This window comes from Eumetopias jubatus, unplaced genomic scaffold, assembly GCF_037043125.1.
Source record: "Eumetopias jubatus isolate StellerSeaLion01/CBP00866 unplaced genomic scaffold, mEumJub1_p1.0 scaffold_5, whole genome shotgun sequence".
NCBI lineage: Eukaryota > Metazoa > Chordata > Mammalia > Carnivora > Otariidae > Eumetopias > Eumetopias jubatus.
Window position 1 is genome coordinate 90,321,992 of NW_028274811.1, and position 15,725 is coordinate 90,337,716.

Genomic DNA, 15,725 nt, shown 5'->3' on the forward strand with positions numbered 1-15,725 from the left:
CCTTGGGTCTCTTCAACAACCTTGTAAATAGCAAAGGGGATCTTACCCCCTTGGATGGAGGAGTCAAGAGCTGCTCAGAGAGATCACTACTGATGCACCCAAGGTCACACATCCAGCAGAGGATGCTGTGGGGTCGACTCCCTCCCCCCCGGCCCCCGCCCCCCAGGGCCATCTCTCCCTGACTCTGGCACACCACCCGCCCCCCCCCCCGCCCCGCCATTGGCGCTGCTCCGCACCACTTCTTGTTCATGAAAAGCACCAGAGAGGGGCAGGACTGCAGCACGGAGGCACCCCTCAGGCTCCGGAGCGGAGCCCCGCTAAGAGAAGGGTAGGCTGAGTCAAGCAAACACCTTGATCTCTCTCCTGAGCAGCAGTGCAATGTCAAGTCAAGAATGTGGGCTTGAGGCCTGGCTCTTTGCCCATGCTCCTGTTCCTTCCTTCCCTCAACAACTATTTTTCGAGTGCCTCCTAGGAGCCAGGTACGCGTGCTAGCTGAGTGCCCTGGGGCGGGCCCCAGTCTTCTTGGAGCCTCAGTTTCTACCTCTGTGAAGCAGGTTGGTGATTCTTACCACATGTTATAAGGATTACGCGAGCTCATGCAGATGAAGTACCTGGCACACGGCAGGTGCTCAGGAAAGGCTAATTTCCTTCCTGTCTTTCCCTTCCCTTCCCTCGCCTTTCCTTCCCTTCATCCTACAGAACCTGTGAGAGAGTGAGAGGCTAACTCTATGGCAACACCCTCTGCTGTGCTCAGAGGGCCTGCACATTCCTGCGTGTACAAATCCACGCACGCACCTGTGCACACATCTGCCACGTCCAGCCATCTCTGCTCATGACTCAGGGCCAGCACCAACATGAGCTTTGAACCCATGGGATTCAGCGGACCCAGGCCCAGGAGAGTTCTGAACGTCTGCTAGGGATGCTGAGCACAGAACAGGCTGCTCCGCACTAGACCTGAGGACCCCAGCACCCCGCTGTGTGCTCCGGGAGTCCCTAGACTCAGGCTAGGGTGCATCTTCGGTGGCTCTGGGGGCTTCTGGGTCCTTAATGGCTCCAGGAGTCAAACCTTGGTGACCAGAAGCAGTATCTTCTGTGTCCCGGGCCGGGTCTAGACAGCCTCGGAGGGCAGAGTCCTCACTGCTTCCTGGGGTGGTGTCCTCAGTGGCTCCTCGGACAGTGGCTCGCCTGGTTGCTCCTCTGAGGGGCCTCTCATGTGTCTCTGGAGGAACCTAAGCCCCCACAGACTCTTGCAGCAGCTTAGAAGTTTGCTGGAGCACACAGTGCAGGAGAGCGCTGGCTTCCTGAGGAGACACAAGCACAGTCAGGGCTGAGGTGACCACAGAGCAAGGCCAGTGGGCCCGGGGCCCACCCTCCGGCCTTCGCTTCTCCTGTGCCGGCCTGGGGAAGGGGGGGGGGGTCAGGGCCCTTCCTCGGCCACCAGGGCGGCCCGCATGCAGCAGGGACTTCTTCCCTCAATCCACGGAGGGGAGCATTCGGGACACCTTTCAGATCTCACGCCTGCTTCCAACATGCCGTGCGCCCCTTAACTCCTCTGAACCCCAAGTGGAGGAAAAAACAGCCACCCTTCCAATTCTTGGAAGGATTAAGCATTGTAAAATAGGTACAGAAGTATCCCACACCTTGCCTGGCTCATAATAGGAGCCCAATTAATATTTGCTGCTTCTCGGTCTTAGTGAAAGGATTCCAGAACGTCGGCGGTACGCCTTGCATGGGTTGAAGGGAGGCTGGGAGAAGACACACAGATTTATTCATCCTTCCATTAAAATCAGTTGTGAGCGCGTCTGTCTCCATTAGAATGTGTGCTCCCCAAAGGCAAGGCGCTAGCCCCCGGCAATTATGGCTGGTATATAGTAGTTCCTCAGTTAACGTCTGTTGAGTCCATCTGATCAAAGAATAGATCACTGAAGACTGAGTTAGCCAAAAGCTTGGTAGGAAAGTTTTTAACAAAGTATTTGGCATACATTTTTAGCAAGAAGAGGATTTCCCTCCCTTCTGGGCATACAGAGTTCCTTTGCGCTGTTGCCTGCTAAGGTGCGGATGGCAGACCTGCTTTTCTCTTGAGCTACTTTCAGTAAGTGAGAACTCCTTTATCATTTTTTATTTCAAGTCAGAGGGAAAGGCTCAGGGGGGCGCTCCTGTGTTTTCAGCACGCACCACCTGCAGATCTCCCTTTAGAACAGAGAACAGGAAGCAGGCTCAGAGCTTTAATCAGGCAATTGGGTCTGGTCAAACTTTGATGACATTGTTTGGTGTCACTGTACCTCTGCTCATGGGTTCTGTTTTCCACCAGTGGTACTGTGTTTCCATTTATGGGGACAATATAAAGTTTCCTCGTGTATTTCAGTGAAAACAGCAAGTTGGTGTAGAGCTTTAAGTGCATATAATGCAGGTGGGAGAAGACTACAGGCTGGACTGGATGGGGAAGGCAATGTGCAAACGGCTGTGGTTTGGGGAGTGCCATTCCAAGTCCCCAACCCATCCCAGCTTCCCCTTAGCCCAAAACAGAAGAAGCTGAGTACTGCATGGTGTCCCTAGAGACTCTGTCTGGGGTCTCTGCAGACCCAGGGCAGGACAAAATCTGGCTTCAGCTATGTCTAAAGCCACAAACGCTACCTACTTTCTGGCTTCCCTACCTAGGCTGGAGTGGTAGCTTTCCTCGTCAGTTTCAAGCTGGGAGCTACCTGCTGCTTGCCCTGAGACCCCCTGCAGTTCCTTGGGATGTCCGGTGAAGATCACACCTGGCCTCAGCTCCCCCCATCATCTGTTAAGGTACTCTGGCTGCCAGAGGAATCAAACTCCCTGCTCCTCCTCCTTTCTACACACAGAGAGGTAAGAGCATGGAGCTTCCCTTTAGCATCTGTTAGATAGATGGGGGTTGTGGATTTGGACGCCTGACTTTGTAAGACACAGATGAGAGAAGCCCCCGACACCAAAGCTTCGCTCAGTGCATAGGTACACTCCAGCTTAGCCACTGCTGAAGGCTGTGAGTGGCCCAAGCTCTCCCTGGAGGTTTGGCCAGCCCTGCCCTCCCCAGAACACGTGCCCTCGCCTGGACCTCAAGGTTATACCCCTGGCACTTCAGAGGCCCCATTCTCCATGCTAGCAGTGTACATATTTGACCAGGCAGGCGGTATCTACCCTTGGGTTAACATTCCAGACACAGCTCTGGTCAAGCGACTTTCACTGACATCATCAAAGAAAAGCTGGCTTTGGCTAGGAAATAACCAGCTCCCTTGTAAAGAGCTTACAGGTGACTTAAAATAATATTATTATGGAAATATCACATGTTCCTTATAAAAAATTCAGGACATAGAGATTAACAAAACAAAGAAGATAAATATCTCAAATAACTCCTCTACTCAGACATATCTTTTTGTTACATATTGATTCCGTCATTAAGTATTTTTAAATGAAATCCATCATACATCCAAAGAGATTATATAAAAGTCAAATATGCATGGTTTAAAGACTACTAAGGAATACTAAAATAGATACCAACCACCTCTCAGGTTAAGGGACAGAATTTACCAGTACCTGACTTGTTTTAGCAAATACTTAGGTATCCTGAAACATCATATTGTGGTGTTCTGCCTGCAATTATTTATTTATTTATTTATTTATTTATTTATTTATTTATTTATTTATTTATCATTATTTTGGCAGAGGTGGGGGGCTGCAAATTACAGCTTTATTCTTTTTACAAAATAACAATTAATTCAGCAATATTGTCATTTTCCAAATGGGGGCTAAATCTGGATTGTCTGTCTGATACAAGGCTGTTCATGGATGACAATCATCTTGAAATGAACCTTGATGGATAAATGTGATTTCTCTGCCCCAAATGCCTTCCTTTGGCAACCATTCAATCCCCACAGCATCATCGGGCCCCATCCCCTAGAGGATGCTTTTGGATTCACCTCTCCATGTGGCAACAGTGACTGCTTGAGAGGTGAGTTCAGAACTCAACCCAGAAGAAAGAGTCCTTCCCATGACTACTGCATCTTTCTTATGAGGCAGAGAAGCTAGGAGCACAAAGGCAGTCGATGGCTATCCAACTGAATTACTATCACTTCCAACCAAGACTTTTGTCCAGGGGCACCTGGGTGGTTTAGTTGGTTAAGCATCCGACACTTGGTTTCTGCTCAGGTCATGATCTCAGGGTCAATGATTTAGGGTCTTGGGATTCTCTCTCTCATTCTCTCTCTGCCCCTCCCCCACTGCTCTCACTCTCTCTTCAAAAAGAAAAAAGAAGACTTTTGTCTAATACAACAACACAGAGTATTATTTGAGGTTGACTATTTCCAGTAATAATATAGTCAGCAAAACAACCTTCTACAACAGTTTATAACTGTAAACACAACCAACCTTCTGTACTTTATGATCATAACAACCCTCTACAACACTTTGCACCTATAAACAAAACAACTTTTATAATATTTAATAACTGCAAACACAAGTTTAACATGCCTGGAAGGACCTGCCACCTATTTGACATTTTGAGTGCATATAGAGGCTTGAAAAATACTAGCTTATTGGAGTGCCTGGGTGGCTCAGTCAGTTAAGTATCCGACTCTTGGTTTTGGCTCAGGTCATGATCTCAGGGTCCCAGGATCCAGCCCCAACCTGAGACAGGCTCCACACTCAGAGGGGAGTCTGCTTGAGGATTCTCTCTCCCTCTGCCCCTCTCCCCACTTGAGCATGCTCTCTCTGTCTCTCAAATAAATAAAAAATCTTAAAAAAGAGAAAAATATTGGCTTATTTATCAGTTAATACAGTTTCAGATACTAAAATTTTTTTTAAAGATTTTATTTATTTATTTAATTGACACACAGAGAGAGACAGTGAGAGAGGGAACACAAGCAGGAGGAGGGTCAGAGGGAGAAGCAGGCTTCCCGCCGAGCAAGGAGCCCGATGTGGGGCTCGATCCCAGGACCCTGAGATCATGACCTGAGCTGAAGGCAGTCGCTTAACCAACTGAGCCACCCAGGCGCCCCCAGACACTAAAATTTTGATTATTTAATGCAGTTAGTGTTTTTTGGCATACATAATCTCTCAGCATACATCTCAATCATTATCACTTAGGTAATAAGCATTAATTTATGTAATAACTATAATTTACTCTGCATTTAAAAAAAAACAGAAAAATCCAAAGAAGGATTAAAACTACAAATTGAAAGTATTTAAAATTTAGATTTTCCTTTTATATAAATAAAACCATGTTTTACGATTTTTTTCTGTAGCTACCTTTTGTTGTTGTTTTTTTAAAGATTTTATTTATTTGAGAGAGACAGAATGAGAGATAGAGAGCACGAGAGGGAAGAGGGTCAGAGGGAGAAGCAGACTCCCCGCTGAGCAGGGAGCCCAATGTGGGACTCGATCCCAGGACTCCAGGATCATGACCTGAGCCGAAGGCAGTCGCTTAACCAAATGAGCCACCCAGGCGCCCTGTTGTTGTTGAACACTATAGTTTTGAGATTAAACTTTGCTGATGCATGTACCTGTAGTTCATTTTCACTGCTATAAAGTATTCCATTATGTGAAAATACTCCGATTTATTTATCCATTCACCTGTTGATGGACATCTGAGTTGTTTTCCATTTTTTTAAATCATTTCCCTTCTCATACTTGCTTTTGAATTTACACAATAATGGCCTCATCAAATGAATAGGAGAGTTTCCCTTTTTTTCTCCCCTGATAGAGTTTGTGCAGAAATGGAATGATCCATTCTTAGAATATTTGGTAGAACTCCTTTGCAAAACCAAGTACTACTGGTATTTCATTCATTTAATTTATTTTTATTTTTTTAATTTTTTAAAAAAATATTTTATTTGTTTATTTGACAGAGAGAGAGACGGTGAGAGAGGGAACACAAGCAGGGGGAGTGGGAGAGGGAGAAGCAGGCTTCCTGCGGAGCAGGGAGCCCGATGTGGGGCTCGATCCCAGGACCCTGAGATCATGACCTGAGCCGAAGGCAGATGCTTAATGACTGAGCCACCCAGGCGCCCCTCATTTTATTTATTTTTAATGGTTACAGGACCATTCCAGTTTTCTATTTCATTGCAAGTCAGTTTTGACAAGTTCTGTTTCACTAGAGATTTTTCCCTTTATCTGAGTTTTCCCTTGTTTGGGGCATGGAATTGATTACAGCATTTTTATTACCTTTCCTATCTCTGTAACATCTAAAATAATATCCTCTCTAAACTCTTAATATTGTTTATGATGTTTGTGATTAATTTCTCTTTGTAGTTCTTTCAATTTTATTTCATATATTTTTAAAAGCTAGTTTATTGGGTATGTATGTATTTAGAATTATTATTGTTCCAGTAAATAAGATTCTTTTTAAAAATATGGTGACCATCTTTATCTTTAGTAAAATGTTTTGCTTAAGATTCACTTTGTCTGATTTAATGTAGCTACCCAAATTTCCTTTTGATAATATTTGTCTAGCATACTGTATTTTTGAAAGTATAACTTTCAACATTTTTATTTCCTTAAGTCTATTTCTTGTGAAAACATTTGTTTGGATTTTTAAAAAATCATATCTGACGACCTTTGTTTTTCTTACTTGGACAGTTTATTCCATTTACACATATTGTGATTACTGATATATTTTCACTAAGTTTTTCAATGTGGTTTTGTGTTTTATATTCACCCTACCTTTTCTAAGTTTTCCTATCTTTTCTTGTTTTGCTTTAGATTCCCTTTCCCCACCCCTCATTCTCTTTCCTTCTTACTTTGTGGAATTTCTAGCCTCTTATAAAATAATTTTAACATGCATATTTAATATAATAAAGTCTAGTGGCATGGAACCCTCCTCATTTACTTAGCTTGCCATCCATGCTAAATGCAAGTTGGGATGAGACACTAAGCTAAATTCGAATACTGTGTAGACTCTATTACATTACAGAGTCTAGAGATACCAGTAGGTTTAATATTCCTTGACCCCCTTCATAGCCCCATGGCCCATCCTGCTCTGAGCCCTAAATCTTGAAGCAGGGGATGTTAATGGGGTTCTCAAGAGCACATAATATGTGTCTGCCACACAGTAAGTGCTTATGGTAAACACCTGTCATTTTCACCTTCCCATCGTCTATTCCCCTTCTCTTGGTAATAGCACTTTGATTGTTTGGGAGCCAGCCCTCCTCACTCTTTGCCCATGTGAGCAAGGTGGGGTTGACCTCTTATTCTTTGCCCTGGCTCCTGGGGTGGGTATAGAGGTAAACACATGACCCACCCAACCAATGAAAGCCTGAAACTTTTTTGTTGGAACAGTAGGAAAGGGACACATCTTGCACTGGAGTTGCTAAGATGGGAAGATGTAGACTTGGAGCTGCTGGTGGCGCCACAGGGAGACTCTGAGAATGAAGTCAACACACTGTAAAACTGAGCTGAAAGCTGGAGAAAGACAAATTTCTGATGATATTTGCACATTTGGATCTAGCCAAGCTTGAGGCTACCCTTGTTTTCTTCTGTTTTATGAGTCAGTTCCCCACCTCCACCAATCCCAGCCCCTTTTAATTAATTAATTAACTAATTAATTAATTAATTTTTTGAGAGAGCAAGCTCGCTCGCATGTGCATGAGTGTGAACTGGGTCACCAAAACTAAGAGGGAGAATCTTAAGCAGGCTCCACGCCCAGTGCAGAGCCTGATGTGGGTTTCAATCTCAGGACCCTGAGATCATGATCTGAGCTGAAATCAAGAGTTGGACGCTTAGCCGACTGAGCCACCCAGGCGTCCCCCCTCACCCAACAGCCTCTTTTAACTGGGTTTCTGCTCTTGGCAGTCAACAGTACCCTGATTAATAATATTCCTAGAATCTGAATCCCATCTTTTCATGTTGAGAGTGTTAAAATCTAACCAGCCACTCACGGTCTGGGTCCAGTTTCGGTGCTACTGTCTCTATAGGAAGCCTTGCTCAGGCCCTCTCTGAACCTCCGTTTTCTCTTCTGAAATAAGTTTATAACAGCAACCTCACAGGACTGCTGTGAGGACTACAGGTAATGAATGTCAGAGCTCTTCATCATTACTGTCTATTGCATATAGTACCGACGACCACACAGAACCACCACATGTGCACAGCACCTGCTGTCATTTACATCTGTGCCTTTGCACATGTCCTGTTGTTGGAGTCTTTATGTTCTTCATTGCCGCTCAACTTCTACTTCTCTTTCAAGGTTCTGCTCAGGCATCACCTCCCATGGGAAGCTATCTCTGAGGCTTCCCAGGATTGCTGATCCCCTCCCAGCTCCTATAGCCCTTCCGCTGAAGCACTGACCTCCTTGGGTTAACTATGCATTTACTTGTCTATCTCCCAGACGAAAGGGACGCACTGGATCTTTCATCTTCAGCCCCACCATCCAAGTTTCTAGCAGGTGTTCAGTCAGTCAGGTGTGTGAAAATGAAAAGCCCAATCAATCTGAGTTTCAGGCGTGATTCTGCCATGTTCTGACTTCCCCAATTCACAGATCATCAGAAACAGAAGCCCTTCCCTGCCGCTCCGGCAACCCTTTTGCTGTGTTGGTGACTCATGCTGGCTTTATTTCTATCTCCATCTCCCTGCTGCAGGCCGGGAAGAACCTTGTGGACAGGAGCCCCAGGAGGGGCAGTGAGGGACGCTGACCATTTCAGCCAGCACCTCTGAGACTAGCCATGTGCTGGGGGGATGGAGAAAGCAGGAGATTTGGGACCAGGAGCCCTGAGTGTGGTTTGAGCCTTCCTCATTCCCCTGCTGTTGGATCTCAGACAACTCCATCTCTTTCTCAAGTCCCTTGCCTCATCTGTAAAACGGGGATGAGCCCAGTGAAAGGGGCTGGGAGAGGAAGCTTCCCCTCCTCCTCCCTTGTTTCTTGTAATGGGTGTGGTCACGGCTGCTTTGTTCCTCAGGGTCCCCAAGAAATGGAGGTTGAGGGACTCTATGTTGAGGGTCTAGGCTGATCTCTGAAGCCAGGTTCTTACTAGGCTGTGCCCAACTACACGGCATAACCGCCACCACCACGTGTCAGCTATGCCTACATCCTGGGAACTGGGTCACCAAAACTCCTTTATGGGGAAAAGGAAGTGGAGAAGAGAAAGCAGAAGAGGCTCTCTCGTACCCCGGGAGTCGGCCATAACCCACCAGGGCTCTTTCCCCTGCCTTAAGCTTTTGTCAAAGTCAGGGGTGACTGTCTTCTCCAGGCCAGGCCTAATTTCTGGTTGTTCTGAAATAAGCTATGAGGTGGACATTACAGGACACCAAGCTACCCAGAGGCCATTCAGAGCGTCATCTTCATATACCCTTGTTTCCTCCCACAAATTGATACCACCTGATATGCTGGAGTGACCAGACTTCAGGCCTCTGCTCATGAAAGAAATAATTTTTTCATGCCCTTTTCAGGATTTTCTGGAAGCAAACATAGAGGGTTTGCCTACACCAGCATCAGCTTTGAAGGGGTGGTGGCGAGGTCTTTTGTCCTTCAACAAGCATCACAGCAAACTGGGCAGAGGCTTCCGGCAGGAGTTTTGCACACACACTGCATTCATTTTCATGCCAGAGAAGGTGAAATTTATCCAAGAAGGGCACCCCAGAACTCCCTGGGACTTAGTTGAGATCTAGAGGTAATAGTCATAAACCATTGGCCTCTTTCAAATTTTCTCTCGTGACATAGGAACTAGATGGTGAGGATCTGCCTTGGGTTCATCAGAGGGATTTTGATTAGGGACCTCCCAGGAGACGCATCCCTGAATGCTGGAGGGTCACAGGCTGGTACCACACGGGAGCTCAGTGAGGGAATGGTTGGCTACCACTCTAGCAGTCAAGCGAGGGACCTGGCACAGAGCAGGGATCATGCATTGTACTGGTGAATGAGCAAATGATTGACAAGAACTAGCATTTACCGAGTGCTCACGTGCTAGGTCTTGAGTGGGCTGTTTGGCATCCTTTTTCTAGGTAACCCTCCCAGTGTTATTATAAGGCAAGCACGGGTGTCCCACTGCACAGACCAGGAAACTGAGGCTCTGGGTGATTAAGTGATGCCCCTAGGTCACTCATTAACAAAACTCAAATAGGAAACAATAGCTGTTGGCTCCCACATGGACGGTGGTGGGCACAGAACCATTTCTGGCCCCGGGGATCAGGGGAAGCCCTGCGGAGCAGGTGGCCTTTGAGTTGGGCCTGGGGTAAGAAGTGGAAACAGAACGGGGATATTGGCAGGGGGGATGTCTCTTTGGGCAGAGGGGGCAGCCTGAGCTGTGAGTTGTGCTCTGGAGCAGGGAGGTCTAGTTCATCCGGAGCAAAAGGGCCCTGAGGGTGTGGCGGGAGAGGAGACAGAGCGGGGTTCCATAGCCAGAATTTAAGGGGCTGGCTGGAGGAGTTTGCAAGTAACCTGGCAGGCCCTGGAGCAATGCTGGAGGCTACGGAGCCAAGGAGTGTCAGCAATCGGCCGAGGAAGAGTCTCGGCTTGTGGCCTGCACTGGCCCTTCTCCATGATCTTACACCTACGTGGGTCAGTGAGACTGGACCTGAGTGAGGGCCTGGCATAGGGTGGCTGGTGGGGAGGGAGTGTGACCCTTTGTCACAGGTGCTCCCACTGACAGGGACGGCTGAGGCTGCAGGGCATGGGTCTGGGCCTTTTTCACGGGTGTTCTCTTTAAGACTCTCAGTCTCCAGTCATGTTGAGCATTTCCGGGGTACTTGAACTGCCACGCGGGCACCACCCACATCTTGACGGATGAGGGAGTAGCTCTTCGTGGAATTAAGGGACCTGAACCAGGTCGCAGAGTTGGTGGGTAGAGGAATGGGGTTCTTGCCTTGTCACCTTGGTCCAAAGCCTGTGCTCTAAGCCCTGAGAGCAACCAAACAATAGCCACCATCCACGGAGCGCCTCCTGCGCTCTGGGTCTCAGCATTTTGTGAGTCTGAGCTCAGTTAATCCACATGCAAAACCCATGGGGTAAGTGCTATGATTCTCCCCATGTGATGGAGGAGAACACTGAGGCACAGAGAGGTGAGAAACCTGCCTCAGGTCACACAGCTGGTAAGGGGAGCTGGGTATGTTACAGCACACTGGGCTTGTTGCTTGAAGGAGTGAAGGCATGGGGAGCCCTACTTCCACTCAACCCCTCCCTTGCCTCCATGTCATCCATTTCCTGGGGCTGCACTAGGATTGCCAAATAAAAAAGTGATGATAGTGTTCACGTGTCTGGCACTCAATACTGAACTCTCATAGCACCTGTAGGACACATATGATAGAGTTGTTATCTTCTTAGCACTAACAGACGAAGTCTGGGCCCAGAGAACTTGAGTCACTTGCCCAGTGACTCACAGCAGGTAAGTGGTAGAGCCTTGAGACAGCCCCGTTTGGCCCAACTGCAAAGCTGGAGATGCCCTACCCACCCTGATCCCTTCCTATACACAAAACGGCCCTCGGGGAGGCCGGGCATCACCCATGCACTTTGGATCACACTTAGTTCGCCCAGGCTTGTGCTCCCCCTGCCCTGCTGCTCGAACCCTCCAGTAATCTCCCATGAGACTGGATGGCTTGCCCAATCCTCTCCTTAAAACTATAGAACGTTTGGTAAACCCGAAGAAAACCCCAAAACCCCTGCCCACGTACACCAGTGGGTGCTTATGGAAAAAGAACCACATGGCACCCGAGTCAATCCTCAAAGTCATTTCTGATCACTCATTCTATCCCATTCTGTGAGGAAGGCCAAGTGTCATGCCCATTTTACAGATGGGGAAACTGAGGCTCAGGCAGGCCTGCCATATGCCCAAGGTCAGCTGCTGTCAGGTGCTGCATCCTGGGCTCAGCTCCCTGTTACCGCCACGCTGGTTTCTCTGAACGGTTCAGGATGTGGATGTGTGACAGACTCTCCCTTCTCTGATGGCTCTTTCTCAGCCCTTTCAAAGACTCCCGACTCTTCCCTGTCCCCTCTGCCCATCCTACAGGGCTGGTGGCCCCTTCTCCTTGCATCTATGCCCTGCCCTAGCCAGCAGCGCCCCTTACAACCCTTCCAGGACGCTCCCCCCACTTGGCTTCGAGGAAGTGATAACTTCCGGTGTGGCTGGTGGCAGGGAAGCCCAGCAGCCTGTCTAGAAAACAACTAGGCAAAGGGTGACAAGATGCTTAAAATGTCCCTCCCCTTCTACCAGTAATTCTGTTCCCAGAAATTCAGTTTCTAGGGAAATAATCTGAAAGAAACAAAATGTTCTCTGCATGGAGATGTTCATCACAGGGATGCTTATAATAGCAAAAAAATCTGGAGACCAAGGGCAATAGGGAAACATTTCAGTCAATCATGAGGCTCCTCATGCACTTCCCCCCACCCCCACCCAGCAGACTGCCACTGCCATGGACCAGTGTTCACTGGGGAACCCCCATGCGCCAAGCACTCTTCTCAGACCTTTATATTTATTCTCTCCTTTAATCCTTACAACCTTTTGAAGTGGGTCCTGGCAATGCCCCCATTTTACAGACAAAGAAACTGAGTCATGGAGAGGTCAGGTAATGTGCCCAAGGTCAGTCTGACTCCACCAGGCTCAACCGCTCCCAGAGCAGTGGTGGTGACTAGTTACCATCACCAGGTAGTTGGTTGTTAAATGCAAGCCAATGTGCCAGGTGTGTGAGATGTCTCAGGTGGGGCAGGATGGGATACTATTTTGAGATGTCGAGGGCTTGCTGTGGCTTCTCACTCTTGCCTGTCCCCATTGTCATTGCTGCCCCCCACCATTCAGGCAGCAACTGCAGATGCGGGCAGGGATGATTTCTTAGACCCCAAACAGAAACAGTAGTGAGAGAGTCTGAGGGTATTTGGTGTTCAAGGGCCCATGTGACCAGTTCCCCCACCACCCAGAGAGGAGGAGGAACGACCTGGGGGCTGGGGCAGGAGGCCTAGAGCTAGGTGGTAGAGTGGGCCCCACCCGGTTACCCTCCTTTGGGGTCAGAACCCAGACTGGAGGTGAGGTGGGGGGTCACTGGAGGATGAGTGTGAGGGTCTGAAAGCACAGGGGCTTGTGCCCTATCCCTAGTGGAAGCCAGGACAAAGGAGGGGCCCCTGCAGACAAGGCAGAGAGGAGGCTTTAGCTTAACCCTGTACCCCAATTCTTCTGCTCCCACACGGGGTGCAGGAGGTCCCCCAAATCTCCTGGATCTACAGCGAGCTCCAGGATGTGGCCGGGCTTATCATGATGCCTGCCTGCTGGGGGAGTCCAAGAAGGCTGGGGGCCTGCAGCAGAGGTGAAAACCCCTGAGAGAATGTGGTCGGTCCTCAGCAGTGCCAGGGAGAGCCCAGGAGCAGGTCATTTGTGTCCCGGGGCCCAACCATGGCACAAACACCAGGGATGGAGAAACTGGCATGACAAGTCTATTGTGGTGTAGAGGATGCTGTGGGGGTCAGACAGCCTCTGGGAACTTAGCTTACCCTGGAGGGAAGGAGATGGGGGGTAGTGGAGAGAGTCTTGTATTGAGTTGGTTCAACTTCCAAAGTCACTGTGTTTCCAGCTGGAAGTGACCGAGCTCTCTGACCAGAGCTTCTCCACCATCCATGAAATGGTGGTCCACGGGCATCCTGAGCAGAATGAAACAAAGAATCTTACACCTGTGGGGGCTCAGGGCTGCGCCATAAGCTGCTGTCCCAGGCACATGCATGAATAGCCTTGCTCCTTTCTCCAGCCTAGGATGGAGGTACTGTAAGGACCAGCCCCACTCATCAGATGGGGACAGAGTTTTGGAGAGGGAAGGACTTACTCAAGATCAACCAGTCAGCAAAAATGGGGAGGTTGGCCTTCAGCGCTCTCTCAACAGACCATGGCACTAAACGGCATCTCATGGCCTATGAGCGCACCCCTCTCCCCACACTGTTCCTTTGTCCAGAATGGCCCTCTGCTCCTCAGCTTAGAAACTTCCTATTGTCCTTCAGGAGTCAGCTGAGACATCATTCCTTCCAGGAGGCTTTCTCTGCACTCCCAGCCCGGCCCCCACAGCAACGGGGTTTGGGCACTCATCACATGTGTCTGTACAGGGCCCTCCCTGCTCTTCTAGGGCCTCCATTAGTGTCCCCCTCCCTCCCACCCAACCCCCTGCAGGGGAGGGGGCCCTTGGTAAAGGATGAGTGAATCAATGACTCAGTAAGACTTAGCAGCCCCTAAAACAGGAGACATGTGGCCTGCTGAAGAACTCCAAGTTTGGAACCTCTTTTTTGCCATGATATTGAGGCCACATCTGCTCATGAAGAACATGAAGGGAGAACAGAGCCATGATTTCAGGGATTGCGTAAGATGGCAACGGGAATGAGGTATCTCCTCGACTTTCAATTTTAATGTTCCCCTTCCACAATTTATAAATACTGTGTTTCCAAAGTCAGTGTGGAAAGGGGAAGTTTCCTGAATCCTCTGGGCATTGGGACTGCCTTGCCGCCCACCCCGAATGCCAGTCCCTGGGTGACAATGGCACGTTGCTCAGTCCTGGAATGAGGAAGGGAAGAGTCTCATTCAAAGGCCTGTGCTGCCCAAGCCTGTGGCCCTCCCTGCACGCTGCAACCTTCTGCATGATTGGTATGGAGCAGCAGACCCACCAGTGTGCTGTTGAGCCACCCACCACTTATGCCAGTTGGGACAAACTCCCCCACCCCCAACCTTCCCATCTCTGGGCGGAGAGTAAGTGATCCACAAACCCCAGGAGAGCTTCAGGGGCTGTGGACACCCTGCAATGCACAGCGTATCTCAGGCGTACCCCATCCCTGTCTCCCGACACTGCCACAAACAGCCCCTATGGGTTTAACAAACACCCCGAAGCAGAGAGCCCTGTGACGCATTGCTGCTTGTCAGGAGCCATGGTAGCCTCCAGAAGTCTTAGCTCTCTTTGACAGATGAGGAAACTGGGACTTGGAGAGGGATGTAATCTTCTCTCTCTCTCTCTCTTTTTAAAGATTTTATTTATTTATTTGAGAAAGAATGAGAGAGAGAGAGAGAGAGAGCATGGGGGGGGAGGGTCAGAGGGAGAAGGAGCAGGGAGCCTGATGCGGGACTCCAGGACCATGACCTGAGCCAAAGGCAGTCGCTTAACCGACTGAGCCACCCAGGCGTCCCGGGATGTGATCTTCTCGTGACCACACAGTGGGTCGGCAGCAGGGGCGGTGAGGAATTCAGGCCCCTCATCTGCCAGGGCGGGGATCTCTTGGTAGTCCTGTGGTGCACCTGCTTTGCACCCCCATCTGCACTCACAGCTTGGGGCGTGACAAGGACACATTTTACTGAATTTGCCTCCACACTCAGAACGATTTATTAGTATGAAAAATATGTTCTTTGCCGCCCTTGCCAGAAGATTCTTGACACAAACACATTGGGGGTTTGGCATAAAATCTCTCCCTTGTTAAGCATTTATATATAATTTGGGTTGAAATTGTCCCTTGGGACTGATCCAAATCCCTCATTTTCAGAGGACAGATGTGAGACTCAGGGGTCAGGGCCTGACTTGAACAATTCAGAGGCACCTCTGCAACATGAGTTCACAAAGCCTGCCTTGAACTTCCCAGCTGCTTCTGTACAGAGGGGAGGAAGGAAGGAAGGAAAGAAGGAAGGAAGGAAGGAAGGAAAGGGAAGGGATGGGAGGATGGGGGAGAGGGAGGGAGAGAGGGAGAGAAAGAGGGAAAGACGAGAGAAAGAAAGAAAAAGAAAGAAAGAAAGAAAGAAAGAAGAAAGAAAGAAAGAAAGAAAGAAAGAAAGAAA

At 48.8% G+C, this 15,725-nt stretch overlaps 1 protein-coding gene across 2 annotated transcripts in view; it reads right to left on the reverse strand.

The window, feature by feature from the left end:
- Positions 1-212: 212 nt before the first annotated feature.
- The window catches only part of HRH2 (histamine receptor H2), a 53,329-nt gene continuing 37,816 nt past the window's right edge, over positions 213-15,725 (reverse strand). The window contains exon 3 of one of the 2 annotated variants that reach the window (XM_028102602.2): positions 213-1,301. In XM_028102602.2, coding sequence (XP_027958403.1) covers positions 1,109-1,301 — 193 coding nt within the window. In that variant the 3' untranslated portion in view covers positions 213-1,108. The remainder of the gene's footprint in view (positions 1,302-15,725) is intronic. The other variant, XR_015768256.1, reaches the window with a different exon arrangement.